This window comes from Leptonychotes weddellii, chromosome 7 (assembly GCF_054177405.1).
Source record: "Leptonychotes weddellii isolate Sample4059 chromosome 7, ASM5417740v2, whole genome shotgun sequence".
NCBI classification, from domain to species: domain Eukaryota; kingdom Metazoa; phylum Chordata; class Mammalia; order Carnivora; family Phocidae; genus Leptonychotes; species Leptonychotes weddellii.
Genome location: NC_138375.1, coordinates 85,570,081 through 85,583,675, shown reverse-complemented (window position 1 = coordinate 85,583,675; position 13,595 = coordinate 85,570,081). Strand labels below are relative to the sequence as shown.

The following is a 13,595-nucleotide window of genomic DNA, read 5'->3' as shown; positions in this document are numbered from 1 at the left end:
ACTCCAGGATCATGACCTGAGCCGAAGGCAGTTGCTTAACCAACTGAGCCACCCAGGCGCCCCGCAAATTAGTGGCATATTAAGTGGTGTCCTGAGCAAAGACAACATTATATGACTTGGAATGAACATGTAATCAGAAAACTTGGATTTCCCTTTCTATCTTATGGTCAAAAACTTTAAAACGCCTAATACTTTATTGTTGTGTCATAAAAATGCAAGCTGGAAGGCATGTCATTCAGCACAAATCACTGAGACACCAGATCCCAGTGTCCTGCTGCCTGAATGTATCCGATGGCAGATCCTTCCAAGTCAGTTTTGGAAACTGCATGCAATTCAAACAAGGCAGGGAAGCAACTAGTTGGTAACCGCTTACTGACTGGTTTTGCTTCGTTTGACATGTCTGGTTGATATAATTCACCTTTTCATCTAACCTGTGCAGGCACAACCTGAATCAGTTAAACATGGGAACTGTCATTTTTTTTTTTTTAAAGATTTTATTTATTTATTTGACAGAGAGATAGAGAGAGAGCACAAGTAGGCAGAGAGGCAGGCAGAGGGAGAGGGAGAAGCAGACTCTCCACCGAGCAGGGAGCCCGACGTGGGGCTCGATCCCAGGACCCTGGGATCATGACCTGAGCCGAAGGCAGCCGCTTAACCGACTGAGCCACCCAGGTGCCCCGGGAACTGTCATTTTTATAATGATGTCATTTTCCATTTTTACAATGATGTGATTTTTACATGAAGAGCTCCAAATAATAAAACCATTACCTGGTTGCTTATGTCCCAGTGTACACAAAGTGGAACCTCTTCTTTGTGGGAAATAACGTATTTTCTGGAGAAAAATTAAAATGTTAAGCAACATGTTATAATAATGTTTAATAATAAATAAGTTTGCTTTCCAGCATTTAGCACACAACAGTAACCATGACACTTTCTTGAACTGAAATCAGCAGTTTTAAAAGTTGCTTTTTTTAGTAACAGAACAATCAGGAAGAACAATTTCTGTCACATTTAGCCTCCAGCCAGGAAACATCAGACCTTCTCATTTTACATTATGTGGGAACATAGACCCAGAGAGGAGCCCTTTGTTATATAATTTGTTAGATAAGAGAAGATAGCTTAAAATCCTTACACCCACATCCTTACCTGCCTAGGCGAATTCTCTTGCGGGCAATAGCTCCATGATACCGTCTAAAATCGTCCTTTAATAAAAAACAAAGTAAAATCAATATATTTCTAATATTTTGGTGCTACAATCCTTAAGTCTCTCTCGCCTAACTCAGTTGAAAGGGCTAGCTGGGACGCACACAGTTTCTCTGTGTGAACCGTCCTCATCACCCACAAAGGGCAGGTGCATGGATAAAAAAACAACCTTTACAGCCCTGTTCTTTCCTTTTTTAAAGCAGCAATTGCTATCATTTCTGTTCCCAGAATTATACATGTATCTCACTGTAGAGTTTGTAGAAAAGGTGAGAGTTGGCACTAAGGCACCTCTCAGATGAAGGGAAGATATAGTTCACGCGGAGCAGCAGAGAGGGCTGGACGTAAAGAAGTGGGAGAAGAGAGTCAGAAGTACGCCGGGGAGGATGATGTGCTTCCCACAGCAGCACGTAGCCGAGCAGAGGTGAGGTCTCCAGGGCCTCTGTCATTCCAACAAATGATTGGAGTGACTTGGGGGAAAAAAAACCAAGGAAGAAAGAAAAGAAAAACTCCATTTTACTTTGTGATGTAGAAAAGAAAAAAAATCCAAAGAGGAATAGCTTTGGAAGTTGTTACTGGGGTGAGGAGATTCTGGGTGGAGCTCTGTACCCACCACTTCCCCCCAAGAAGTGATCTGATTACTGAAACTCACGTGCTAATAACTGACCTTTGACATGGGTTTGATTCTGGGAAATGTGACCAGGTCTTCCTTATCATCGACAGCATTATAAACGAGAAAAGCACTGTTGATGTGACGGCCTTGGCCCTTAGACCACTCCTGACAGTCAAAGGCTTCCACGCGCACTCCCACTTCCACACTGCAGAGGGCAACACACAGGGCAGTGGGCGGAGAACCCGAGCGAGCCAGGCCTCCTCTGCCCACCGAGGCCACTGCGGCCACCGCTGGGGCGCCCACCACCATCGCTACCACTCTCCAAGCGAGAAAAAGAACGAGGGCCCTGGGCTGTCTCTCTGTTGTTGCAAAACTATGCAACTGCTAAAATCCACTTCATCAGGCCGATGGATCTGATGTCCTAGGTCCTGGAAGTATTTCTGCTTTACTTTCCCACCATCAAGTGGGAAAAAGGCCAGTTAGGACTTTATATACATTCATGAGCATATTTTGGTAATGGGGCGTCAGTGCGGTGGGGGGAGTTAATTGTACCACAGTCAAGTTTTCTCCCCTAAAAACAACTGTTCTATATTAAAAAGCATCAGACACTAAGATTGGATAGGAAACCTAGATACTCTTTTTCACATTTTAAAAGAAATAATATGATATTAAATCTTTTCATTGTGTATCAAGAATAATAAAAATAACTGGGAAGTCATTTGGACTTCTTGGTGATAAATAACAGGTCCACTATGAGTCAGTTGACCATGAAGTCGCTGGGACTCTTTCGAGAGTGAAAGGAAGAGTTAATAACCGTGACAGGGACACACCAAGACCTTACTGGGCCAACTGGGGGTCACCCTTATTAAGAGACAAAAACCAGGGGCACCTGGGTGGCTCAGTCGTTAAGCGTCTGCCTTCGGCTCGGGTCATGATCCCAGGGTCCTGGGATCGAGCCCCACATCGGGCTCCCTGCTCAGCGGGAAGCCTGCTTCTCCCTCTCCCACTCCCCCTGCTTGTGTTCCCTCTCTCACTGTCTCTCTCTCTCTCTGTCAAATAAATAAATAAAATCTTTAAAAAAAAAAAAAGAGAGAGAGACAAAAACCAACCCATCACAATTTATGAAGTACAAAGAGGCTCCAAGCAACAAAGAGGGTGAAAATGAGTGTCTACAGATGTGGACGACTGGGTGAAGTTTCAAAAACAATTAGAAGGAACGTGGTTACTTTGCAGTAGTCCCTACACTCACCTCCAGATTGAAAGGAAAATAAAAAAATTATTCATGTGCAAGTTTGAATTCGTTCACAGCCGCCTAAGAGCATTAGACAGGCTTTACCAGGTCTGAAATGTATTGTTGACAATGGCATTGAAAACAAGCCGGTCTCCAACAGTAGACGGTCCCCGGAACTTAAACATGTCCACGGACTTCAGAAGGGGGTGTGCCTGACAGAGGCGGCTGAGGAAACAAAGAAAGAGAGGAGAAAGCGCTCACTCTCCAAGTATTTTCATGAACTGTTGATTTGCTTAACACATGCAATCGACAAATATTTAATGTGCTTTCTAAATAAACGCTTTTAAGAGTGAAATAAATAACTAGATGATGTATATGGAGAGTCTGTACATTCCCCAGCAAATATTTTGGGAAACACCATGTCCCCGAGCTGTGGGGTCTTCACCAAGATGCTTGGTGCTTCTGCTCTTGTTCTGTTCCCTCTAAAAGTCCCCCCGAAAAACAAACCAGTGTCTTTTGTTCTCCTTTGAGGGTTCTGTTCATCCTGATAGCTCACGATCACATCACAGGAAGTTGTGACTCTCAGGTTGGAGGGGGGCACACTGAAGGAAGCTCCAGCTCGTACGGTTCATACTAGTTCCTTTGCTTCATAGTTAACTGAATTTACTCGTCTATCAAAAGACTTATTTTTTTCCCTACAGGAAAATTACCTGGATTGCTACACAAAACCTGAAGGGCTCCAAGGTACACATTTTACAGTTTTTGTGTGTGTGTGAAATTTTGAAATATTTATAAAGTATATTTGATCTCAGAGTTACTTTTGTAATTTTCTACATTTTAAAGATTCCCACTATAGTCATTCAATTACTCAAAGGAATTGTGCCAACACCGAGAGAACACACTCTGTCATAGTTAATTATATTGTAAGCCTTTACAATAGAACAGGTTCAAATGTTTTATTGTCATTGAGAATGACAATCTCATTTTAAAAACAAGCTCTCTTATTTGTGCATAATTTATAAGAAGGATTTCTACAGGTTTCTAACTATAGTCACAGTTATAGGCATATTCATAATCAAATTCTTTTAATTTTGGGAAAATAAAATCTTCACAATTTTCAACAGCTACAAAAATTGTTGGTAGTTCCTGTTCAAATGCATTTTCAGAATACACAATGTTCCTTAAAGCTGCTCAATTGCCTACATGGTTCCATTAAGAATAAAATGCCTTTTGGGGCGCCAGGGTGGCTCAGTCAGTTAAGCGGCTGCCTTCAGCTCAGGTCATTTTCCCAAGGTCCTGGGATCAAGCCCCGCATCAGGCTCCCTACTCAGCAGGGAGTCTGCTTCTCCCTCTCCCTCTGCCCCTCCTCTTGCTTGTGCTTGCTCTCTCCCTCACTCTGTCAAATAAATAAAATCTTAAAAAAAAAAAAAGAATAAAATGCCTTTTTTTGAAACTGAGGAGTACTTAAAAGTTTTCTTCCAAATTCCTCTCTCTTTCTCATCTTATTTTTCAGTTAATCCTCTGGCCATAAAGATTGTAACCAGAAACTTCAAAGGTCAAACCTAATTGTATACCGCCTTTAAAAAAGTTTGGAACTTGACTATTTTTAAGTGCAAAAGCTGTCCTCTATTTCTATTCTGCATCCACTGTGCCATAACTATCATTACAGGGAGTTTCAAGGTTACATGACCAACATTTAGAATTCAGAATAAAGTATCAGAACAGTCATTTCATTTTTATTTTTGAACCAAGAACATAAACATTCACCTTCAAACAAAAGGACAGATTAACCCTAAGGTAAACAGGTAAATGACTTATTTTTTCACTTTGATAAAAGGCAACACTCTTCTCCCCTCGTCTCCTTGGCTAGCTCCATAACCAGGACTCAGACCCTTTCTAATCTCTCCTCACTGGAACCCAACATCACACGCCAAAGGTCAAAACCAAGAACCTTGCAGAAATAGTAGCCACGGTCTCCATCCAAGCCATAATTTGGCCACCAAATGTATTTCCATGATGGTTTGCATGGGGTGGGAGGACAAGTTCAATGCTCTGAACAGATGTGCCACTTGTGGGAACCATTCCTTCCTCTTCGTCACAGATGGGATCTGAAAGGTAGATGTAAACATTAATACTGGTGGAGTGAACCGTATGCAAACCCGGGACTATGGCTGTTCCTTCCTAGCAGCACACTAAACTCAGGGGATAGTTAGAAAAATTAAATTATTCCCAAAGAATTAAATCTCCTGAGGAAATAAATGAATTTCGTTCTACAGAGTGACTTTGACCTGAATGGTGGGTATTTATAGTGAACTGGATAAGATAATGGATCAGAAAGGACCTTTTAGAGATTGTATTCCAACCTATCTTTCAAGTTCACAGGAATTTTGATTAAGAGAATAATCACATTTAAACTCAAGTTGTTTGGAGTGGAGGAGGGGCAGATCAGGGTGGGGAGAGGCAAAAAGAAATTTGGGGCTCAATGGATATGTTATTATCTTGATTGTGGTGATGGTTTTATGGGGATACACATGTCTCAAAACTTACCAAGCTGTACACTTCAAATATGAGCACATGAATTTATGGTATATCAATTACTTATAAGTATATATATAATTATTATTTATAATAATTTTTATTCATGGTACATCGATTATACCTCAATAAGGTTGTTAAAATGAAAGGAATCGGAGTTATAAAGGGCCACCGACACTGAGAATCCGGAATAGTTTGCTCTAGTATAAACTTGAGAATGGGAACGTGGCCTCCCATGGTTGCTGTTTTGCAATGAATGCAGTCACAAACAGAAAAGACACAATGAGTACTTCTCATGTCCTTCTGCTTCCTTTGAATTATATCTGCTTTATTTACTGACAAATTGGTTTTTACTCTCAACAATGGAGAAATCATTTACTCTGGCTGCAAAGCAGTAAAATGTATTCATTTATGCTCCCTGCATCATCTAGTGAATCATCAGCTCAGCTTAAATCTCGTGTGCTATTGTTGAGGAGGTAAGGGGAGGATTTACAAATCAGGGGTGCCATCCTGGTTGTGCTGTCAGAAGCAGAGCTGAGCTTGCAGCCCAAGAGCCCAGACTGGCCAGCTGTTGGGAACTGGGAATGGGGCCATTCTCGGCATAGTCACATGTAAGTGAGAAGTGTGGCTACAAAGACCTTGAACTGCATTTTCTCATGAAATTTTTAGATTTATAATTAATTGATCGTCTTTTCACTTTTTCCCCCTTCATTCCACTGATCATTTCAGTCATCTGCTTAAAAACGTGTCAGAAATATCCCATAACATCCTAGAATAAAAACCCAAATCCTTCCTTTGGCCCTAAGCCCTTCCTTCCTTGTTTGGCCTATGCCTACCTCTCCAGCCCCCGTGAGTTGGACTGCCACTCCTACCAACCTCCCCCCATCATATTCTCTCTCAATCTCTCTCTTTGCTTCAACTACAAGATCTTTTTTCAGTCCTATAATGAAGTACTGTCTTCAACACCAGGGCATTTGCTCATGCTGTTCCCTCTGTCAGCTGCAATTTCCCTGGCCACTACCACCTTCTTCCCCTTACCTCCTATTCTCTTACAGGGGAGCAAATTTTGCCACCCCAAGATACGCCTCTTTGGCATGTTGCTTCTTTTAGGCTCATTATTTTTAAGAAACTGTAGATAGAAGAGAAGCTCTGAAAACCCAGTAGAAGTTACCCATTGGTAAGAGATATTTATGTGTCTAAAAAAAAAATCTCCATTTGTAAGGATTGTTCCCCTTGCTGTACCAGAAAGAGGGGGATGACTCTAAATCTAGAAAGTTGTCAGTGAAGAAGAAAATGACTTATATCCGCATAATAACCTTATTCTTGTTTCCTGTGCTTTTCTTGGTAACCTCCCATAACTGACTCACCACCCCCAATATCATCTTTTGTCTTTGGCCGAAGATGGCATTTAAGGTGACGGCTTCCGCCATCTCAGTGAGTTAGTGTCTTTCTGGGTCTCTCCCATGTATATAGGCAGTATACATGTAATTGAATTTTTGTTTGATTGTCTCCTGTTAATCTGTCTCATGTCAATTTAATTCTTATATCAGCTAGAAGTAGTTTATAAGGTAGAGGAAATTGTTTCCTCCTCAATACTCTGTTGGCCCATTCCAGACATCTTTTCTTCAGGAAAGACTTCCCAGACTTAACAGCTAATTCCCACTGTTAGGAGCTCTCACATGCATCTTTCTTTCACAGTTATAGTTTTATGTTTATTTGTGTGATCTTTGATTGTCTGACCCACTAGTTCCTAAGCTCCTTTGGTCAGGAACTGATTTTCTTCTTAAATTCTAATATAATTCCTGAATATGGGTGCTCAGTAAATATTTATTGAATGAATGAACTAATAAACTTAATTGTGCTGATTTATTCCACATTCATAGTCCTTGCTTTCAACAGAATTTTTTAGGTAACAAAATGACTGTACTGATTTACACTTCTGTATGTTGTTTATTAGAGTTCCCACTGCTCCGCATTTTCACTTAGACAGTATTGTAGACTCCTCAAATTTTTCTAATTTTGTGGGTGTGAAATATCTTGTGTTGGTTATAATTTGCATTTCCCTGATTAATGAGGTCCAACATCTTCTCACATGTATATTAAACCCTCTTGTTACCTCTGAATGAAATGTCTGTATCATTTGCTTCAAATGGTACCTCTTTCCCATTCTTTTTATTCTTTCTAGAACTTTGATTAGATGCATGTTAGACTTCTTACTCCTTTCTCTATGTCTCCAAATCTTCCATATATTTCCCATTCTTTGCCAATCCATCTGCATTCTAGGTAACTACCTCAGATCTCTCTTCCAGTTACTGTCTTATCTGTGGTTTACCCATTCACTGAGTTTTATTTATTTATTTTTTTTAAGATTTTATTTATTTATTTGACAGACAGAGAGAGAGCACAAGTAGGGGGAGCAGCAGAGGGAGAGGGAGAAGCAGACTCCCCACCAAGCAAGGAGCCCAACATAGGGCTCGATCCCAGAACCCCGGGATCATGACCTGAGCTGAAGGCAGATGCCCAACTGACTGAGCCACCCAGGCACCTCTCCAACCACTGAGTTTTAAATTTAAATTATTATATATATATTTTTTATAGAAATTCTCTTTGTTTCTTTGTCAAAACTTCTAGGTAATTTTTTATTCCTAAATAATACTACTTTTGATTCTCTTTTCTTTCTTAAAATACATTAACATTCTTATTTAATATTCTTTATATGATAAATGCAGTAACTGTAGTCTTTCTGGGCCTCCTTCTATTGTCTGGTGCTTCCTCTGGATTTTGGTGACTCATTTATTTTTATCTTTTTTGATTTTTGACTAGGAGTTTATATTCCTTGGATCTATGTGTGTGGGGAATTCCTGAGAGCTGGGCTTAAAGTCATTTCTCCAGGGGTTTGCTTTTATGGCTATAGATCAGCTGGGGGAACTATAACACAGTGCCACTTCCCACTAAATTTCACGTGGTCTGTTTCAGTCCAAACAAGCCATGTGAATTTTGAAACCAAATCTACATGAGAATGCACTTGTGATTGACTTCTCAAAGGTAACAGTTGCAGGGTTTTTTTGTTTGTTTGTTTGCTTGTTTGTTTATTTTTCCCATTCTACCTAGGGTTAAGGCTGAGATAGGAAAGCATCCCTACGAGAGCTGTCTGTGGATTGGGATTTTTCTACTTGACTCACCAAGAGTATCATTTTTTTAGGTTTGCAGCTATATATAAGGTTCCCTGATCCAACCTTCCACGTAACATGGGCCACTGGCTTTGTGTCCTGATTCTTTTCAGGCCCATTAAAACACAAATTCTAGGTCTTCTAGAGCCTACAGAGTCCTGAGCAAATGCCAGCTCTTCTATTTCCTTACACTGCTGCATTTGTGTTTTCTAATCATTTCTGGACTTCAAGGTTTTCTCTTATTTTCCTGTCTGCTGAGATGTATTCACAAAGATGCTTGTAAATATTTTATCTAGAAATTTTAGCTTGTTCTAGACACCAAGTCTACCATATTGCTGTCATCAGAATTGGACTGCTTCCCGAAGTGGTCTTTAAAAGGCACATGAAATCTTCAATCCCTTTCAACTTCTTTCTTTCTTTTTTTTTTTTTTTGCTATTTCTGACTTTGTCAGATGATGTCCTATTAATATCTCAAACTAGTATTGACTGAGGTTTTTTTAAGTTAATAACTCTTACTTTTTTGTTCAAGATAAATATAAACAATCTGGGGCGCCTGGGTGGCTCAGTTGGTTAAGCGACTGCCTTCGGCTCAGGTCATGATCCCGGAGTCCCTGGATCGAGTCCTGCATCGGGCTCCCTGCTCGGCAGGGAGTCTGCTTCTCCCTCTGGCCCTCCCCCCTCTCATGTGCTCTCTCTCATTCTCTCTCTCACAAATAAATAAATAAAATCTTTAAAAAAAAATATATATATATATAAACAATCTGTAAAATACAATGTTAAATGAAAAAAAGAAAGGTACATAGCTGTTTGAATACTGTGCTCCAAGTATATGCTAGTGTGTGTGTGTGTGTGTGTGTGTGTGTGTGTACTATTGGTTGTCTTTAAGGATAGAAACTGGCTAACTGGGAGATACTGATGGTAGGAAGTCTTACCTTTTAACTGAATGCCCTCTCATACCTTTTGACATTTTCACCCTGTGCATGTGTACTACCTATTTTTAAATAATTTAAATAATTATAAAATTAAAAACTGAGTAGCCCTTATATTATGAGAGACACTGTAAAGACTCAAATATAAAGCAATTCCTTCTTTTCTGAGGGATAACTTTAAAGAAAAAACTACTCAATTCTTATGAAGACATCCATGGGATATCTGGGATACAGAGGTGGGTTAAGGCAGGTCACGTGTGCATGAGCACCCGCTATAGCACGTATGCAGAAATATACGGAGTACAGGTGACCTCGGTGCTGAAGCATACCTGTTTGCAGGAAATTGTCAATCAGTGGAGAAATATGGCTCTCCCAGGCTCAGAGACCAAGTCAGGCTCACAGCTCTGGCTGTGTACTCAGGTTAAGTATGGTAAACAAACTTCACCCTTTCTGCAGGCTTCCAAGTCAGAGCATACTTGTCCAGAGGTCAATTTCAATACTTGGACTTTGGATGTTCATTAAGTACTGCGTCATCATTCTGCTTGGGCAATTTTTGCCTTCATTCTACAATTTTGGGTCAGGAACTTTGACCTGAATTGAGGATATTCTAGTTTTCCTTCTCATAACCAGAAAGGATCAACACAGGATAATGCTCATAAAGATTTGATTTCTTGGGGTGCCTGGGTGGTTCAGTTGTTAAGCATCTGCCTTCGGCTCAGGTCATGATCCCAGAGTCCTGGGATTGAGCCCCGCATCGGGCTCCCTGCTTGGCGGGAAGCCTGCTTCTCCCTCTCCCACTCCCCCTGCTTGTGTTCCCTCTCTCGCTGTGTCTTTCTCTGTCAAATAAATAAAATCTTTAAAAAAAAATGCTCTAAATATGAAGTCTTTTCCTACAAGCCAAGCTTCCAAACAATGACCCAGTGGTACAAGAACACATTCCAAAGAAGTCCTGCTTTTACATAATCTAATGTCATTTGTTTCCCTTTTCTTCTGAAAGCATATGGTTTTGACTCAAATTTCTTACTGTTCTAACAATATGCATTTCAACCACATAAAATCTTGAAAGAGATTCCAGTTGGTTGTGATATTACTATCAATGTAGAACCCTGGGTTTTCTAAAAACATGGTTCAATAACAAAGATGATCTAGCTATCTTCCTTTAGAAGGTGTTGTCCAGTTCAAAACAAACTCCATCCAGATACACCAGGTAGCAGGTGGACAAACCATGCACTCATGGCAACTTAAAGTTCTAGGGTCCGGCTCTGACCCTAAGAGAAATCGCTTTTAGGTTCTACGGTATCTTGATGGCATGAAAGCTAGTAAAATTTCTAAAAAGATCAAATCAACAAAGTTAGATTAAAAGTTGTTTTGTGCAAAGGAATGTAGAATAATCTATTCTCAGGCAGATTAGAGGACACATGATAAAAACAGACTCCTAAAAATCTATAATTCTAAACTGAACCAGACTGGTAGACGTGATCTGCCAACTTCCTAACAAACTGAAACTAAAGTCAATTACAATCGTTTAACCTCTATATTTGAATGGCTGCAGCACGTAGGAATGACTTCTGTATTCCAAGTTCAGTGGACAGTTTTTATTCCTAACTTTCTGGAACACAGTTGACCTCTCATTTCTTCATGTAATTCTACTCCCTTGGCTTATGATGCTAGTCTCTCTGGTTCTCCCTGCACCCCTCCCACTAGTCCCTCTAGGTCTCCTTTGTAGATCCATCCTCCTCCTCTAATCACCTCTTAAATGGCCATGTTCTCCAAATTTCACTCTTGGCCCACCACCCTTGTGCCACTGTGAGCCCTCCCTAGGTGACTTGTAGGTACTCTTTCATTTGAATTACCATCTGTAAGCTGTTGTGTCTCAAACTAACTCTCCCCAGCCTTGGTTTTGTCCTTTTGGTTGTTCCACATGCACGTCAGACTACACTAAACTCATCATCCACCTTCATCAAGAGTGCCCCTCTCCTCCCCCTCCTATGTATTAGCTCCATTCATGATACCATTAGCTAACTAGTTGCTCAGACCAGAAACCTGAGAGTTACTTTCCTCACCCATCTCCCCACATGAGTGACCCTATTCTGCTGATGTTATCCCTTGCATATTTTTGGCCTTTTCCCCTCCGCTCTCTATAATCATTGCCTGGAGTAGCTGCTCCTCTCCCCTTGCCTGGCCTCCATCCCTCTAGTCTCCCCTCCTCTATGCAGAATGACCATATTAAGTGCCAGCCTAATCATGCAACCCTGCCCAAATCTTCACCAGCTTCCCTCAAGGAGAGAAGAAAGGTCAAGCCTCTTTGCCTGGCCTAAGAGAGCCTCCATGACACAGTCCTATCTTGTCATGTCCTGCCTCCTTCCACCTTGAATTTTCTCTCTAGCATGCCCTTGCTCTCATGGTTTAGCCATTTCATTACTTTAGCAAAACGCATTTTAAATATAGTTTGGTACCAAGACCATCTTTACAAAAGGATGGACTCTTCTCAGCACAGTAATTTAATGATGATGTCTTCATTTCTTTAAAAGTAGCTTGGTAATTAATGGGCATTGTCTTTTAAAGTTCTACAAGAATAGAAGCCTTTGAAAAACTTTTTTTTCCAACGCAAAGGGCATCTGTGAGGTGGTCCCAGGACCACGATGATGTCACGAAGAGCAAAATAAAACCCCTGCCCCCCTACAGATAACCCCTGCCTCTGCCTTTTCTCTCTCCTCTGGCATCTGTGTGTCCTCTTCTTCCTTCCTCTCTTTTAATATTCTCATTCTGATCCTTTCTCATCTCCTTTCCTTCTTCTTCTTTTTTTTTTTTTTTTTACAGATTTATCCCATTCCTATTTTATTTAAATTCAATTATCCAACATATAAGGCATCATTGGTTTTTGATGTAATGTTCAATGATTCATTATCTGTGTATAACACCCAGTGCTCATCACATCATGTGCCCTCCTTAATGCCCATCCACCCTGTTACAACCACCCCGTTACCCCCCCACCCACCCACCTCCCTTTCCACAGCCCTCAGTTTGTTTCCCAGAGTCAAGAGTCTCTCATGATTTGTCTCTCTCTCTGATTTCTTCCCATTCAGTTTTCCCTCCCTGTCCCTATGATCCTGTGCTATTCCTTATATTCCACATATTAGTGAAACCATATAATTGTCTTTTTCTGCTTGACTTATTTCACTTAGCATAATCTGCTCCAGTTCCATCCATGTTGATGTAAATGGTAGGTATTCATCCTTTCCTTCCTCTTCTACATGTGTCTGCTTTCGGAGCTCAGGAGGGAGTTGGACCTTCTATGAACTTCCTGGCCCCTCTGGCAGTGGTGAACAGAGGGACTTGAGCTGGACCACTCCACTTCCAACCTCACCACTTTGCTCTCCCCAGTAGGTCATCTCCCCTGGGGCTGCAGGAGATGGGGTCAGAAGAAAAGGAAGGGCAGGGGAGGGGCAAGGCAGCCCTCTTTTCCCTGCCATTCTGGCCCCATGAGGCCTCAAAGAGCCTGGGAGATCACAGCCAGAGAACTAAGACACTCTGGCTCATCAAACCCAGTGTTACTGGGGAAGAGCCAGGAAACAGGAATAGAATCTTAGCGCTTCGGTTCATAGCAAGAATAGAATCAAAGTGCGTCCTGTGATCTTTAGCAAAGGTCTTCCCTGCTCAGGTTCAGTTTCCTCCTTTGTTGATATTATAATCAGCTCATATGAAGTAATGAATGAGAGACTGCTTAGTAAACTGTGAAGCACCAGATGGATATATTGCGTTGTCATTCCTTTATTCGTTGATCACTATTGAGCGCATTCTTACCGATAAGGACTGCCTGGTCCCTGTCACCCTTCTTTCCTGTCTCTTCCCGTGGAGAAGCATCAATTTAAAGAGGTCTTCGGTGTCAGCAGTTATATTTTGAAGTGGCCAGGCCC

At 41.1% G+C, this 13,595-nt stretch overlaps 1 protein-coding gene across 1 annotated transcript in view; it reads right to left on the bottom strand.

Moving 5' to 3' along the window:
* The window catches only part of ACOT12 (acyl-CoA thioesterase 12), an 82,396-nt gene that overhangs the window by 46,361 nt on the left and 22,440 nt on the right, over positions 1-13,595 (bottom strand). The window contains exons 6-10 of the mRNA XM_081826632.1: positions 4,996-5,152; positions 3,150-3,269; positions 1,868-2,018; positions 1,147-1,202; positions 769-832 (exon numbers count right to left, since the gene is read on the bottom strand). Coding sequence (XP_081682758.1) covers positions 769-832; positions 1,147-1,202; positions 1,868-2,018; positions 3,150-3,269; positions 4,996-5,152 — 548 coding nt within the window. The remainder of the gene's footprint in view (positions 1-768; positions 833-1,146; positions 1,203-1,867; positions 2,019-3,149; positions 3,270-4,995; positions 5,153-13,595) is intronic.